At 42.5% G+C, this 18,310-nt stretch overlaps 1 protein-coding gene across 1 annotated transcript; it reads left to right on the top strand.

Annotated features, from left to right (window-relative positions):
- Positions 1–1,432: 1,432 nt before the first annotated feature.
- LOC128739663 (uncharacterized) lies at positions 1,433–2,233 on the top strand. Its single transcript, XM_053835159.1, has one exon. It carries the CDS (start codon positions 1,433–1,435, stop codon positions 2,231–2,233), a length of 801 nt encoding a protein of 266 aa, XP_053691134.1.
- The last annotated feature ends 16,077 nt before the right edge of the window (positions 2,234–18,310 follow it).

The raw sequence follows: 18,310 nt of genomic DNA, 5'->3' as shown, positions 1-18,310 counted from the left end.
GTTCTTCATCAAACGTTGTATGTCAAACACATGTTTTTAGCATGATTTTTTAGCATGACAAAAAGGGGGAGATTCAGAAACGTAAAAAACGTGCTTTGTGTCGATTTGTTTGTTTGATTGTCTACACTCAAAATAATCCGCACATAACTAATGGAAAATTTCCATATGAAAATCCTTATGATTATTATGTGCCACATATAAACACAATCCGCCCAGAAGTACACATGAAAATTATATGCATATGAATAGTATGTGTAAATTTTAAAGGTAAATTTTAAAAACATAAATGGTAACTGTTTGGCACATAAAGTTTATTTACTGGGCACATGGAAAAAATCTATGTGTGAAACACATAGAAACTATACGAAAAGTTTTCTCAGTGTTGTAGCGTAAGGTTTACTGGAAGCTGCGTCAAACATAGCTCTGGCTCTCTCAAGCTTCCACCTAGCGCCTCCACGCAGAACTAAGCCAATGATGACGGTCGATGGCCTTACCCGGAAATGCTTCATGTACTTACTGAAACAGCTAAGCTGGGACGAACTAGAGCGCCTGTTCTCCAGGTGAGGGGCGGCTCACACAGCGTCTGTCTCGAAACGGGCGGCTGAATATGAAATGCTGTATTCCGCAAGCTATACCTAAGATGGCAGACCCATCAGCGGGATGTAGGTATCGCGACCCCGGTGAGGTAGTATACCGAAAACTCAATTACCACGAACAACGAACAAAGAAATTCAGGACGGAACAATCGGTATAGGACACGGCAAGGAACAAGGAAACGATTAAGGGATAACGATTGGAAACTTGGTACCTGGAATGTCCGAACTCGCCATGAACCGGCACGGGCTGGCTTGCTTGCTCGAGAGCTGCATCAACTCGGAGTGGAGGTCGCTGCTATTCAGGAAGTTCGGTGCCCAATTTCCGGAGAAAGGGAGCTCCGTGCAGTAAGCCCTATTGCAGGCACTTCTTTCAAGTACCACATCTACTACAGTGGCGGCAAAAAAGCAGAACATGGAGTCGGTTTCGTAGTGTTGGAGAAACAAAAGCAACGAGTTATCCGGTGGAGGCCCGTAGATGACCTTATATGAGTGTTGGGGCAAATTCTTCAACTATAGCCTAATCAACTTATACGCACCGACAAATGATAAATCCGATGATACTAAGGACGAGTTTTACGACAGGTTTGAGAGGACCTATGGAGAGTGCCCTAACAACACTGTTTGCTGTTTGTTTACGTGATTTCTGATCAGAATATTTTTTCTATGTTTTATTCGTTATTTTGTTAATTTTTCGGCACTAATTCTTCGTGATCCGCTTAATAAACTTCTGCTGTGCTGTGTCAAAGTGAAATTCAGTTCAGAAAAGTACATTAATCGGTGAAACAGAGTGATTTTTGTGCTACGCATCGCTTACATTGTCTACCTCACCAACAACAATGGAGCATGTTTGTGATAAGTGCGCCAAGCCGACAAAAGAATCCGACTATATTAAATGCCAGGGCTTTTGCGAAACGGTGGCTCACTTTAAGTGCGCTGGCCTAAGCAGCCAGTTGTTTACTAAAGTAAAATCCCACACCGATAATGTTCTCTGGTTTTGCGACGGTTGTCTAAAGCTATTGAAATGGGCTACTTTTCGCCCTACAATTGCTGCACTTGGTAACACTATTGCCGAATTAGTTACACAACAAACTGCCGCCATCAATGAATTGAAGGAAGTGATTCGTAAGGACGGAATGAAATCCGCTTATCCGGTAGCCTCGAAATCTGATATAACGCCGCGTGCTGCTCAAAACAACTGGCCGTCTATCCACCGTCCGGCACCTAAGCGCCGTAGAGAAGACCAGTTTATTTCCAACCGGGACATCATTGTTGGAACGAATGCCAATTTGTCGACGACAGTTGCCACTGTTCCTTTAACGGAAAAAAAATTCTGGATTTACTTATCCAGAATTCACCCCGACGTACCGGTTCAGAACGTCCATGACATGGTAAAGGAATGCTTACAGTGCGACGACCCACCTGAAGTTGTTAAATTGGTGAAAAAAGATGTCGACATGAACTCGCTGCGATTTATCTCCTTCAAAGTGGGTGTCGATCCAAAGCTCAAAACTGCCGCTCTATCACCAAGTACATGGCCCGCCGGAATTTTCTTTAGAGAATTCGAGGATTATGGGTCAAAAAACGGCCGTGGAGTAACAACAGTAACGCCTATGGTAGCTTCACCGGTTATTCCTTAGCCGAAGTTAGTCTACCGCCGGAGGGATCGGGGGGCCAGCTGGCCCCCCTTCCAGTTAAGTATATGTGTTTTAATAGCTTTCCAAAAAGTCAGAAAAGGTGTTTGTTTTCTAGCCCTCTTGAACGAGTCGAGATCTGTGATGAATTAGTGGAAAATACTTTGCGTAATGAGCACCTGATTAATATCGATTGCGACATGCCTGTCATTGACTGTGACGCTGATGATTTTAATGTATACAAGGTCCCCTGTACCACGTTAGATAACCCACGGATCTATCAATACGATGAGCCTGATGGATTTCCTGCTCTGTCAGGTAATAATTTGCACAGTATATGCCCTGTTGAAGCTAGGCTGGATTCTGCACCCCTTTTAAATGAAGCAAACTTTCAGTCCAATGCCGAACGACCATTGTTTGTCGCCAACTCGTCAGCAGCTGCGGATTCGAATGCCAACATGGAACGGAGTAGTGAACACAATAGCTTCATTGATGTGTACCGGCACGGTCATCTGGAATTCTACTATCAGAATGTGAGGGGATTGCGTACAAAAATTGACGAACTGTTTATTGCTGTCTCAGGCGCTGATTACGATGTCTTTGTTCTCACCGAAACCTGGCTAAACGACGAAATCAACTCACTTCAATTGTTTGAATCAAGGTACACGACATATCGCAATGATCGTGACTCAGATAGCTCAGGTAAATCTCGAGGAGCAGGCGTCCTCATTGCTGTATCGAATCGATTAGAATCAAGACTCAATCGAAAGATCACATGTGACTTTGAACAATTATGGGTTGACGTCAGTACACATGACACTAATGTCTGTGTAGGTGCTGTTTACATTCCCCCAGACATCGCGGACAACGCTATAGCTATTCAAAAGCATATAGATACAATGCTTGCTGTAACGAACTCCTTAAAATCTCATACTACTCATTTGTTATTCGGAGACTATAACCAACCAGGCCTGGTTTGGAATACAAGTCATTCCGGACGTGTTTTTGCCGATCCTTCTGAATCCAGTTTCAGTAGATCCAGTGTGGCGTTATTGGATGGGATGTCATTACTCAACATGACACAAATATGCACGGTCACCAACAGGCGAAATCGTACCCTGGACCTCGTGTTCGTAAATGAAGAAGCATCACTGAATTGCGATATTGCCGAAGCGTGCGAGCCGTTAGTTAATATCGATCCGCATCACCCTCCGCTCTTAGTTAAATTAGCATGCACTATACAAGCCCGCTTTGAAGAGTTAGCTGAATCTAGGGAATTTAATTTTTCTAAAACAGACTTTGTCGAGCTTCAGAATTCTCTACTTACAATCAACTGGGGAACTTTGTTAAGCCAGGCAGCTGACATTAATACTACTGTAGAATTATTTTCGCTGACGTTGAAACAATTATTCACTAATTTTGTTCCATCACCACGTCCTCGGCCAAAACCTCCATGGTCCAACCGGCGACTTCGTGATTTAAAACGTATTAGGGCAGCTGCGTTACGAAACTACTCCAGGCGACGAAATCCAATGACAAAACTTGTGTTTACCACAGCAAGCAATAATTACAAAGTATACAACCGCTTTCTCTACTCCAGGCATGTAATACGTACGCAGTCAGAACTTAGACAAAATCCAAAACGGTTTTGGTCATTTGTGAACAGTAAACGCAAAGAAAGTGGTCTTCCTACCAGAATGTTTTTAGAAAATGAAAATTCAAATACAGTTGAAGGCATCTGCGCTTTGTTTGCGAAACATTTTTCGAGTGTGTTCAACCAGTCTACGACTAGCTCGATACAGGAGGAAAATGCGCTTCGTGACGTCCCCAGAAATATTATAAACTTGAGTAGCTTCAGTTTTACTGACGAAGATGTACTGGATGCTATTAAAAAATTAAAACCCTCTACATCAGCTGGTCCAGACGGCATTCCCGCCATTATCCTAAAAAGATGTGCAACGGCGCTTTGTATCCCACTGAGAATGATATTCAACAAATCTTTGTCGCAAGGAATATTTCCTGACTGCTGGAAAAAAATCAGTGATGTTTCCCGTGTTTAAAAAAGGAAATAAGCACGACATAGCTAACTATCGAGGAATAACATCGCTGTCTGCTGGATCAAAATTGTTTGAGATTTTAGTTGGCAATGTCCTTTTACGTGAATTTAAGTCTTATATCTCCACGGATCAGCATGGTTTCTACCCTGGTAGATCGACAACGACAAACTTACTTCAGTTTACATCCCACTGCATTAGAAACATAGAAAGTGGTGCGCAAGTAGACACTATCTACACCGATTTGAAGGCTGCGTTCGATCGCGTTGATCATTCAATACTGTTAGCTAAAATTGAACGTCTAGGAGCTTCAATTCAGTTTACTGATTGGTTGAAATCTTACCTAGTTGACCGTTCACTAAGTGTCAAATTGGGATGCATTGAGTCATACAGCTTCGCTAGCTTGTCCGGTGTTCCTCAGGGAGCAATCTAGGACCGCTACTGTTTTACTGTTTTCCTTATATTTCAACGATGTCTGCTTCGGTATCCCATTCGGCTGTAAACTTATATATGCTGATGATTTAAACTGTTCCTTGTTGTACGAACTGTAGCGGACTGCATTGAGCTGCAACGGTTCTTGGACTGTTTTTGTAACTGGTGCTTACGGAATCTACTGACCCTCAGTATATCAAAATGTTTTGTGATTACTTTTACGCGCAAGAAAAGTCCATTTCTGTGGAACTATATGGCATCTGGAGAACTACTCGAAAGAGTATCAGTAATCAGAGATCTTGGTATACTACTTGACTCACAACTCTCCTTCAAGCATCATTATTCACACATCATAGCTCACGCGAATAGAAACCTTGGCTTTATAATGAGAATCGCCAGAGAGTTCACTGACCCGTTTTGCTTACGTTTGTTATATTTTTCTCTAGTCCGCTCCATTTTGGAGAGCTCAGCAGTAATTTGGAGTCCGTATACCGAAATTTGGATCAACCGGCTTGAAGCAGTTCAAGCTAGGTTTTTACGCTATGCCCTTAGGTCTCTGCCGTGGCAGAATCCAAACCACTTGCCATCTTATGCTGACCGTTGTCGACTACTGGGGATCGACACACTGGAAAAGAGACGGAATATCTTCAAAGCCGTTTTCGTGGTAAAGCTATTAACCGGTGAAATAGACGCCCCAAATATTCTCTCCCAAGTTAATATAAATGTGCCCCTCAGAACCTTAAGGTCACGAGATTTTCTGCGCCTTACTTTCCACCGCACCGAATACGGTCAAAACGAACCCGTTAGGGGAATGTGTGACGTCTTCAATAATGCCTTTGAACTGTTTGACTTTAATTTATCGAGTGTTAGTTTTAAAAATAGACTTAAACAAATGTTGTAATGTGCGTTTCTTAGATCAAAATATGTTATTTAAATTTGTTAAATGTTAGTTATTGTAATGTACATAGTTTATAAGACTGAATATTGTAACGTCTTTGTATCAATGACAAAAGATGGTGGGGTTTTTACGCGCACTTGAGGGTCGACTTCAGGTGGGCTTTTCCCCAACCCCAATTTTCAATGAGGCCTTAGATGTCAGATGAAAGAAATAATAAATAAATAAATAAATAAATAAATAAATAAAAAATAAATAAATAAATCAACTTATACGCACCGACAAATGATAAATCCGATGATACTAAGGACGAGTTTTACGACAGGTTTGAGAGGACCTATGGAGAGAGCCCAAAATACGACGTGAAAATCATCATCGGAGATGCAAATGCGCAGATCGGGAGTGAGGAATTTATCCGTCCAGTCATTGGAAGACATAGCCTTCATCTCTCGACCAATGATAACGGTCTGAGGCTCATAAATTTTGCCGCAACCAGAGGAATGGCCATCTGTGGCACCTACTTTCCACGTTTGAATATTCGGAAACCCACCCGGAGGCATCCAAATGGAGACTCTAGCTCTCAGATCGATCATGTCTTGATTGACGGTCGACACTTTTCGGATGTTATCGATGTACGGTCTTTTCGGGGACCAAATATCGACTCTGACCACTATCTCGTAGTGAGTAAGATTCGCGCAAGGCTGTCGAACACGGCGAAAGCTCGCACTGAGAGGACGCTGCGTTTCAACGTCCAGTGGTTAACGGCAGACGGCGTAGCTGTGGAGTACGCCAGAAAGCTTGACCAACGAATCGCAGAACAGCAGGTAGAAGGAGAAGATATAAATGGGCTATGGAGGAACATCCATCGTGCCATCGAAACAGCTGCGAGAGAAGTGGTAGGCACGACGCATGGAAGACAGCGTAACAGCTGGTTTGATCCCGAACGCCAGAGAGTGAAAAATCAGGCCAGGAGTCGCATGCTCACCGCGACAACGCGTCACAACAGGGAGAGGTACAGAGAGACTAGTGCTGCGGAAAAAATAATCCACAGACCAGAGTTACCATTTTCACAGGTTTTTCTGTAAAATCACAGATTTTTTCGTCATTTTAAAGCACAGAATCTGTGATCACAGATGACAGATATTTTTGAAAATCACAGATTTTCACAGATATGTTACATGTTGAATAAAAGTTTATCAATTTTATCACTGGAAGCGAAATAGCACAAAAAATCGGGAGCTAAAGATATAAAATCGAAATTACTGCGCATCAAAAACAAAATTCACGAAGCGTATATATGATATTAAATGATACATATTGTTCAAAAACATTAAAATGCTAATTTTTCTTCATGGAAGCATAATTATGTATCACAGATTTAGTAACAGATTTTTTTGGATAGTTTTACAGATTTTCACAGATTTTTAAACTATAAACACAGATTTCAAAATGGCAACTCTGATCCACAGATGGATTAGTCTGTGAATAATCCATCGTCTAAAGAAACGCGAGTACGAGGAGCACGTGCTCGCCGGCGCAGAGGAGCGATACGCTAGCAACGACACACGGAGTTGCTATAAAACGGTAAGATGCGGGAATTTTTCCATGCCTGTGCACAGGGCCAGAGTTTTGTGGGTTCGAATCCGGTTATAACTTGAATTATAATTTGGTTCGACCCGTGCACCTTCCAGCATTGGACAAAAGGTAGGAGTCACAACGACAACTTGTTAAGCGTAGCTACCTATTACCCCCATCCCCTCCTTTCCCCTTTTTCTCTTCCCCTCTTTTCCCTCCATTCCCTAAAAATCCTTCTTTATTACTTTCCCTTATCTTCCCTTTATCAATTGTAGAACCATTGTTTAAAAAAAAAATTAATATATGCCCAACCGCATTTCAAGATCATGACTAAAATCACGAGGTTTGGTAGAAAAAAAAGCACCATCGAAAAATACTGGCTATTATGAAACAGGCACTACAGAAAAGAAAAAGTGGGTTTCGAGTTAAGCGTAAGGTGCGAGCACACGGTTATGGTATCCCTAGCAACAAGGTGAGTTTTATTGTACTTTTATGGCGGTTTTCATGACCAATTTTTTACCTCTCTTACCTAATTTCCCGCTCTTTCCCTTTCAAACCTTGTCACCTCTGAAATACTATCAATACCCTTGTTTCATTTGTTACTTTTTTCTACCATTCAGTACACTTGTAAAAACTGCCGTTATAAAAATTGCATTACTTTTGTCAGTTTATCAGCTTATTCTACTAATCACATCATGGATAATGAACAAACGACGTGATCTTCGAATAGACTGCAAAAATAATATAATAAGTGAATTGATAATCATAAATTACACGAATCAACGATTTTCGGAAGATCGAAATTCATTTTCCGCTCCACAAACCCCGATGAGTCGCCAATCATAACCATTGCTTATTTGGTCGAATGGAAATAATTACCAATCAATTATAAAAAAATTACCCACTCGGTATGGAATTTGAAGAATGAAAAAACGCAACAAATATTACAACATTGATTGAGAAACATTTACTAATCCGCCGGTGTTATATAGTCAACATGAAATCGTCTAAAATTGTCACATTTTCCGTTCAACTTAGTTCTCAAATTCTAGAACCTAGCGCCTCCACGCGGCCATACCCGGTAATACTCTATTGAGTAGCTAAGCTAGCAGGTGCGATGCCGCGTGGTTCCCAGATGCCAATTAGAAAATTAGATTCCAATCGAAAATAATCCACTCTTGTCGTTCAGGTTGGTTTTATCATAATTGAATTCTTCTAAATGGTAGATGCAGCATCTCGTTAAAATAAAATGTTTTTATTTCCGATTGAGCTTACTTACAGTTCTAGTAAGGCACTTTACCAATGTGTAGTAACATTTTTATTACAATTCAACAAGTCATATTCGGTAAATTTTAGTTTTTTCAATTTCTTTGTGACATGACGGATTTAATCAAAGTGATTTACCGTAAAAATGAAATTTATACTTCAAACTTCCTAATCAATTCAAACATAATTTGTTTTAAATTAAACATTTTCTTTAAAGTCAACGAGTGTACTTACCGATCAATAATGATAACAATACGATCACTTTGCTGTTCACTACCATTTTTCTCCGCTAGAGGTTTCCGCAACTCCGACCGTGAATGTTTACCGTTTCCTGCGAAACCGTATAGAATAAGAAAAGATGTTTGTTGCTTCTGTTCAACGACTGTTGCTTTTCGTAATATTTTTTTCTCTTATGATTGTGCTCTTGGTTATAGGGGTTCACTCCTTTCACTATCGTTTGACAGAAAGCTTTTTACTGGGTGGGTATATACATCTATAGGCATCGCCACATTATTTTTTTCACTCACTCAACCCAACTTGCTCCGTTCTGCACTGCTGCAAAAGCTGACTGGCCGTAGCCACATACGTTCACTTGCAGAAATATAACATTTATTTCTTTATTATATTATTCTATTTCCGAACGGTATATTTCGTTGGCTTCTCCCTTACTTCCGTTCCATTCGAATTGATTTCAAGCGACAACGATGTCTTTGGGTTACCTATAGTAGCAATCGAATTTAGAAGCATTCTTTTTCAATTACGAAGTCGTCCCATTTTCTGCTTCCGTATCGAACATTATGTACTGTGAATTATGATATACTCAGATACCTTTAAAAAAATTCTTTTGTTAGGCTAGATTTAGCTATCTTGACCCAAACTTCAGATCCAAAAAATTACATGTTTCAGATGTTTCAATCGTGGGCGTATTTGGAGGCTTAGAGAAAAAAATATCGACTATGAAATAAGATGTAACCACCTTTATCACTTTAATTGGCAATTTTGGTAAGACAATGCAAGACCCTTCCTATCAAGAACATAGTTCAACTTCCAGTGAAAATCTCGTGCAAAGATTAACAACCACGCTAAGCGCATCGAGCTGTAACCAGCTTTAATTTTTATAATTATTAGAAAGTTCCACAAACAGAGCAAACTTGCTAGCCAGTCAGCCAGCAGCAGCAGCGACAACAATAAAAGCAATAAGCAATAACATCAACAAAAAGAACCAGTAAAAGCCAATAAGTAAATAATGAGCACTTTTTCCAATCTAATATAAAGAAGAAAAAACATCCCGGAATCTCGTTCCACATCGACCGCGACGAATTGGTGGGTGCAATCTTAAAAGCTCCTTTGCCGCTTGTTACAGTTTTCTCTCACTTTTCACCACCCTACAAAGCCCTGAACTTTAACAGCTTAACCGCAGGGCGCAATTGTTACACCACCACTTTTGCACAAACTAACTGCCTGCAAACCGAGATTGGTCTGCTGACGAGGATATTTCCTAGGCGATGAAACCCTCATCAAACTGATTTTTTAATCCTATGACGTTTACGTTCCAGTCATCTTAGCTACTATAGCCGTTTCTGGGTACCACTCCTTTAAAAGGGTGTCCCGGCTCACAAAAAAAAGCACGAATCAAATTCAAACTAACCAAAGGCCTGTAATATAGATCCTACTGTAACAGTCGACCGTGCGATCACTCACGTTGACTCCGGGAATGCGCGAAGATGTTGGTCTGGCAAAGTGCTGGCACAAACTGTTGATCCGGGCGAAAGAGAAACAAGTTTTACCTTTGAGCCGCAAAGGCAACTCGCAATAGCTGCGGAGAACCCGTGATCATACACAACATCACGGCTGGGGCCGCACCGTCGTCAATGCGATCGAAGAGTCCGCGAGTGACGACGGGGTCGTCTCACATGTTGCGGAGGCAGGCTATCTTCTAGCCCCCCTGGGTACTGGCAGTACGAGGTTATGTCTCGCAGCTTCAAGCTTCTTTTTCCAATAACATTGCGATTTCGTATTGCGCGACATTCAAGTGATCTTATATTGGTAAATGCTGCTGATTGGAAGCATATTTGCTTTAATCTGATTTTGGTCGTGCACGTTTTACCAGATTGATACAAGTTATGTTGGCAATTCGCCATATACATACGCTTCACTACTTTGCCGACAACAGGAGAAACTCGAACAAGAGTAAATGGGTGACTAAGCTAGTACAAATGCAGCATTCCATGTTACGTATGTTTGCTGATAACATTTTGCCTTTTTTTGGAGTGCACTCTTTGTTTTTCACGTATTTGCAGCAAAGGCTTAGCTTTTTGTTTTTCCCTCTTTTTATTTTTGTTATTTTACTTGATGTTCACTCTCTTTATTCTTTACTCTTTGTATTCTTTCATTATAACGTACTCTTCTTATTCTTTACTCTCTTTCGTGTTTTACTTTTATTTATTCTTCGCAAGTACTATTCTGAACTGTCTTTATTCTTTACTCTTTTGGATTTTTACTAATTTTTTTCCTTACTTTATTCGTTACACTTTTCAATGTACTTTCTCTTTATTCTTTGTTTTTTTTTGTTTTATTCTTTATGCTTTGCGCTCCTTTTTTTATTTCAAAAAACACTGATAGCAGTGAATTAATTTGCGCTGATTGGTTGATAAACAACAGAAGTAAACGGAATACCATTAGGAACAGTACTAGGCTACTGACACATGGTCTTGAGCCACAGCTTGAAGCGACTTCCATTGTGCACCTGGCGAGATTCCGTAGAAAACGGTTGGTATGTTGTAGAAAAGCCGAGCCTTAGTAAATGTCACGAAATCCGCACTCGCTAATGGATCCAAATGCACCAAAAATATGAGGTTCAATATTTGATGAATTTACTATTTATTTAATTTGATTTTTGTCTTAAGACACCGTAAACGAACAAAATCCCTTTAATTGATTCGGTTGTTCGTTAAATTTCATGGGTACCATGCACTCGCCTTCAGATTCCGCTTCACCTGGTCTAACTGTATTGCCCGCTGTCAGGAGCACAAGCACCGCGGCTGATTATCTGGCATTCTTACTAGGGCACGGGAGGGTATTTTCAGCCCATTAAGCGATGGCTTCTATTTTTTCGGCCTATGACCTAGTTCTAGTGCAAGAACAGGTGGTTTTGACGTTCTATGAATAAAAGATAGTAGAATACTTACAGTCTTGAGAACACAGTTATAACATATTAAAATTGTATGTCGGAAAAGTATTTTTATTGGCGAAAGAAAAGGCAAATATGCTGAATTTAGAAGCCTCCTGAAAATACCCTCCCGTACCCTACATGCGTCAAACTTTAATCACGTTTTGAATACTGAGTTCAAATTAACTGGTTGCGTGCGTTAAGCGCTTATTCTTAGCATCCATATCCGTTCTCCTGTACACCGTCGAAGATCATTCTTAGCACTCGTCCCTCGAAGCGCTCCCTTTTACAGTGAAAGCACAATTTGCGTTTTTAAAAGTCTTGGGTATCCCCGGTCATCTAAGTGACTGTAAAATCAAATGGGGACTGTAAAGTGAGGTATTTGTGAGAATACGGACCCTCTTGTGAAGCTCATCGAAGGCACGACTTCCGCTACTAATACGCCTCCGAATGTCAAGGTCCAAGGTCAAGGAGCCAAGCTAAGAAAATCCATCAACTACCTCATCTCATCACCACCGTCTTTACAGTACTGCCCAAGCTACGTCGGTCGAGCTCGGATGCACATGTATTTTGTTTTGGACGTATTTATCTTTAACCTAATCTTCTCTGCCTCACTGTTCAACCACCACCAACATCTACTTACTTACTTATTCAGCCGAGAGCCGGGGTGGCTCTTGCCGTATCAAGAAATTGTACTCGGTCCTGGGCTACTCGTCGCCAATTCGTTGCGCGTCTCGACACACGCAAGTCGGCTTCAACCTGGTCGAGCCATCTAGCACGTTGAGCCCCTCTTTTCCTGGTGCCGGTGGGGTTCTTGAAGAGAACGGATTTCACTACACAGTCGTCCGGCATCCTTGGGACGTGGCCGGCCCTCCGTAGTCTCCCAACTTTCGCCAGGTGTACGATGGGAATCTCTCCGAGCAGTGCCTGTAGCTCGTGATTCATATGCCTCCGCCACTCTCCGATTCCCGTCTGTACTCCGCCAAAAATAGTCCGCAACACCTTTCGTTCAAAAATGGCAAGTGCACGTATGTCTTCCGTAAGTAAAGTTACTGTCTCAAGTCCGTAGAGGACTACCGGTCTGATTAGCGTTTTGTACATCGTCAGCTTTGTGCGGCGGCGTATGCTCCTTGATCGAAACGTCTTGCGAAGGGAAAAGTAGGTTCGATTTCCAGCTTGGATGCGTCGTTAGATCTCCTTACTCGTATTATTGTCGGCGGTGACCAGAGATCCCAAATATACGAACTCATCAACCAGTTCCAGTTCATCGTCGTCAATAGTCACTGTCCGTGGGAGGCAAACGTTACTTTCTCGGGAGCCTCTTCCTACCATATATTTGGTTTTCAACGCATTAATTTGCAACCCTATCCTCCTAGCCTCCGTTTTTAGTCTGGCGTAGATTACCTCCGTCGTCCCACGGTTTCTAGTAATGATGTCGAGGTCGTCTGCAAAGGCTAGGAGTTGGCTACTCTTACTGAAGATCGTTCCGCTCGTTTCGATGCCCGGTCGCCGGATCACACCTTCAATAGTGATATTGAATAACATACAGGACAGTCCATCCCCTTGCCGTAACCCTCTGCGCGATTCGAAAGGGCTTGAAAGTGTCCCCGAAACGCTCACGTAGCACATCACTCGTTCCAGGGTAGCTTTGATCAGCCGCGACAGTTTGTCCGGAAAACCGTACTCGTGCATTATCTGCCATAACTGTACGCGTTCAACGGTATCGTATGCTGCTCTGAAATCCACGAAAATATGATGCGTGGGCACGTTGTACTCTCGACATTTCTGAAGGATTTGTCGAAGAGTAAAAATTTGATCCGTAGTAGCACGGGCCCCCATAAAGCCCGCCTGATACTGCCCTACGAATTCTCTTGCTATTGGGGATAGACGACGCAACAAAATCTGGGAGAGCACCTTGTAGGCGGCGTTGACCAGCGTAATGCCACGGTAGTTACAGCAGTCTAGCCGGTCGCTTTTTTTGTAGATGGGACAGACTACGCCTTCCATCCACTCCTCCGGTAGTTTCTCTTCTTCCCAAATCCTTGAAATCAGCCAGTAAAGTGCCGTTACTAGCGGTTCTTGACCATTTTTGAAGAGTTCTGCCGGGAGTCGGCCTTTCCCGGCGGCTCTATTATTCTTCAGCAGACCGATTTCTCGTCGGATCTCTTCGAGATCGGGAGCTGGTACGCTGTTGTCGTTTGTAGGTACTCCGAGGTTAACTTTCATTGCGTCTCCTGCTGCTATATCGCCGTTGAGGTGTTCATCGAAGAACTGCTTCCACCTGTCAACCACCTCGCGCTCGTTTGTGATTAGATCCCCTCGTCCCTACACATGTCAGGATTTGGTGTGTGAGCCTTGCGAGTTTGGTTCACCTTCTCGTAAAACTTGCGGGTATCATTAGCCCGGAATAGTTGTTCAAGCTCCTCACGATCTCTGTCCTCCTTCTGGCGCTTTTTTTCTTCTCAGGATCGTGGTCAACTCATTCCTCGCTCGTCGATACTTTGCCAAATTCTCTCTCGTGGATATGCTCAGATAGTTTTCCCAAGCTCTTTTTTCCTCCCTATCGCTTCTTGGCATTCCCCGTCAAACCAATCATTTCGTGCACTCGAGGTTTCCACACCTAGCACCGCGGTTGCGGCCTCGTTGACGGCCGAGCGTATGCTACTCCATCCGTTTTCGAGGTTCGAAGCATCTAGCTCCACAGAGGAAGGCAGAGCTTCATCCAGCACGCGCGCGTAGTTTTCGGCAGTTCGCGGGTTGTCTAGTTGCCGAATGTTTAGCCGAGGAGGGCGACTTTGTCGTGAGGTATAAACCATCGATAGTTTTGAGCGCACATGTACTGCTACTAGGTAGTGGTCCGAGTTAATATCCGCACTCCGTAGGGAGCGTACGTTGGTGATGTTCGAGAAAATCCGGCCCTCGATGAGAATATGGTCGACTTGGTTCGAGGATCGCTGGTTAGGTGATCTCCAGGTGGCCTTGTGGATATCTTTTTGAGGAAAGAAGGTGCTTTTGATCACCAAGCCTCGGGAAGCCGCAAAATTGATGCATCGCTGGCCGTTATCGTTCGTGTCGGTGTGCAGGCTATGGGGCCCGGTCACCGGTCTATACATTGCTTCCCTGCCGATTTGGGCGTTCATATCCCCGATGACGATCTTGATGTCCCGTGGTGAGAATAGAAACCTTCCTCCTAGTCAGTTTACCCGGAAAACTATGTTCACGCATTATGTTTCATAGCTGGTCTAGATAAACGGTATCGTATGTTGCTTTTAGGTACAACTTCTTAGGAAGTTTCCTTCTTACTCTATATCAGGTATGGTGCCTAAATCCCAAAACGGTCATTGGCTTTATAAACCATGTAGTACCGAATTGGGGCACAGCAGTGTTGGGCACCGCTAATTCGCTAATTCGCGAATTAGCGGTGCCCAACACTGGGGCACAGGATTACAACTATCCCGCTCAACTCCATCAATGGGTATGAGCAGTCCGTAAACTGTGTACAGAAATCGGGGCCTGCCACAAAAGACGATCATTAAGACTGTCGCAGTGGCCTTTTAACCCAATGCCCTTCTGGCATACAAAAAAAAATATTGCTTTTAAATCAATATAGGTGTGATGCGTGGGCACGTTATACTCCAGACATTTCTGGTCCGCAGTTGCGCGATCCATCATGAACCCCGCCTAGTAATTGCCAACGAAGCCCCGGGGTTATCGGAGACCGCCGGCGTAACAGGATTTGGGAGAGAACCTTCTAGGCGGTTTACCAGCGATATGCCGCGATAATTACAGCATTACATCCTCCGGGAATTTTTTATCCTCCCGAACCTTGGAAATGACCCAGTGTAGAGCCATTGTCACGTTTCTTGGTCATGTTTATAAAGCTCAGTTGGTAGGTGGGCTTTACCGGCGGCTTTATTGGTCTTCAGCAACAAAGATCAAGCGCTGGGACATTACTATTTTCCATCGGAACTGCTAGGTTAACTTCTGTTCCGCCTCCTTCTGCAACTTCATCATTGAGGTGTTCATCAAAGAACTGCTTTCAAGTGTCGACCAACTCGCGCTCGTTTGTGATCAGGCTCCCTCCCTAGTCCCTACACATGCCAGTTTTCGGCATGTAGCCCTTACCAGATTGGTTCATCCTATCGTAAAAGTTGTGCGTTTTTTGTTTGATTATTGTCACTTTAACAGCTTGAGTAATTCGTGACTTCTGCGGAGTTGAGATATGAACCAGGGTCCTCAGCGTAAAAGCGTAAATGCTAACCACTCACCGGGATTAACCCCATAGGAGTGATTAGCACGGAATAGTTGTTTTAATTCTTAACGATCTTTGTCTTCCTTCTAGCACTTTTACTCCTCAGATTCGAAGGTTGAAGCACCTAACTCCTTGGAAGAAGGCAGTGCCACACTTTGTAGCGCCACATTAGAGACCATAACCTTGACGAAACCACGCCACATTATCGTAGCCACCCGCGTTGTCACGCCACATATCGTAACCTTAATCAGTCTGACCGGCTTCCCGGGAAAGCTGTTCCAGTCTATAATGTTCCACAGCCCGATTCGATAAACCGATGGTTCTTGAGGTGCTCCAATAGTTTTCGAGAGGCCCTGGTCCTGCTTGTCATCTTCTGTTAGTGTAGCTTTGAGCGGATGCGCGTAATTTTCGGCGAAGTTTGGCTGCTTCAGCCTCGCGAGTTATAACCAAGATTGGCGGTAACAAACGATCTTTACAACGAAGAGTTGTGGACGCAACTTAACCATCACCAGCGGTAGCGGTCCGAGACAAGGTTAGCGCTTCGTTGGTGATCTGAGTGATGGCTGATAAGTGCCGGTCAATCAGTCAATCAAAACGTGTTTGATTTGTGTGTTTGATTTAGTAACCGGTGGTGTATTTGAAAATTGTGGTTCATTCCGTTAAACAACTGTTGAGCGCAGCACCCTCCAACCACCGGTTTGTATTCCTCCCACTAACCGACTTAACGTATTTCTCCGACGACGATCTTGATGTCATGTCTTGGGCAGTGATTGTGTGCACGCTCCACACGTCACGTGAAGGTTCTGCACGTTGATGATACTTCTGTTGAAGAACAGACCCTTGATTCTCAGCTTACACATTCGAGGACTGGGTAGCCGTCGTACAATCATCCGCTACCACCTCCTCCAGCGCTACGACGTTTAGCTTAAAGCTAATCAATACATCGAAAAGCACTCGAGTGCTCCCTTGGAAGTCGAGAAATCGGTAATTCTACGTCCCTAATTTGCAATACATTGACCGTTGATCTACTCCGATTGTTCCGGTCCGAATTTGTTTGTTCTTCGTTTGTTACGTGTTGATTTTTTATGGAGGCCGGTTGAAAAGCCTGTTTTACCTGTTCAACAAACAATTGTTTTATTAGTAGCTTATTCAACCGTTGTATAGCTAATTACCAGATAGCAAGCGATTAATAAGCCGTTATTCAACAAAAATATTTGGGACCCACACTGATACAACGGCGATATTCATCCGCTCCTAACCATGTTTCCAGACGTCGCGTCGTTTTGATCCGCTCCTAACATGAAAAACAGGCGATTCTATTGACTCTCACACCCTCTCTCTTCCATTCGAGATTTGAACATAAAGGCGAGATTCGAACCTATAGCTGGCCGTTTTTCAAGGTTATCATTAAAAATGCGCTTTTTTTCAAATTTCATGAAATTTTGTTCGCGAGGGTAGCTAGGGGAGTTGCAATAAAATTACTAATATTCCGATTGTCTGGATCGTTCATTTCAAATATTTATAACTCTTGAGCCCAGTATCGTAAAATGAAACTTTCTAAATAAGAATATTAGCAACGCAGACCTCAATTTTTTCCAGAAAACTCAGTCATTAGTGGATTTTTATCCACTCCAAATTTCTATGGAATTCTGGAACCCATCAATTCGGTATCAGTACGATAATTTTAATTACTGCTTTCAATTTAGTTAGCCGTTTTGTTTATGATGACGTTACACTCCAGCTGGTACTTGTCAAAGCTAAGCATTATTTTACGTTAGGTATGGAAACTATTATTAAGTATGTAAATTATTAGCTGGTTGCGATGGCAGCCCAGCAAGTTTTAATTGCGCATGTATATTATTGACTGCTAACAACAAGGATCAGTGATTTATCATAAAATTATTCCACAAACCTTCGCAGTGATTCTCCGTTCAGATTTGAATACAAGCTGAACTTATTTATCTCTTACGAACAGTAAAGTTGAATAATGACGTGAAATCATCTCATTAGTTTATTAGCGATAAATAGTTTTAAGTTCAAACAATGTAATGACCAAAAAGAGGTAAAAAAAGCTTTCGGTTTTATCTCTGTTTTGGTAGGCCTTTACATAAAAAATAATAGCGTGTAGATGGAAAGCAAAAACGTTTTCGTTTAAAATTTCCTAACGGGCGGTAACTAAAATTTTGGAATATTTTTCTCAAGCTGTCCAAAAAAGACAAAGATACGTGAAGATGATCTGATCTACCGAAATTAAAGATACATTATTCATCGTCGGAAAAAAATTAGTGTACATTTGAAAACGGTCCTGAATTAGCTGTTCGGCGAACTTTCCGTTTGATATCGGAACAGGAGCGTAGTACGGTCGTAATGTCAACTTTGCGAATGCATCTCTTGATTCTACCAATCAACTGTTTGCAATTCTTGGCTTTCCAGATATTTT

The sequence above is a fragment of the Sabethes cyaneus genome, chromosome 3, assembly GCF_943734655.1.
Source record: "Sabethes cyaneus chromosome 3, idSabCyanKW18_F2, whole genome shotgun sequence".
Taxonomy (NCBI): domain Eukaryota; kingdom Metazoa; phylum Arthropoda; class Insecta; order Diptera; family Culicidae; genus Sabethes; species Sabethes cyaneus.
This window is presented reverse-complemented; position numbering and strand designations above follow the sequence as displayed.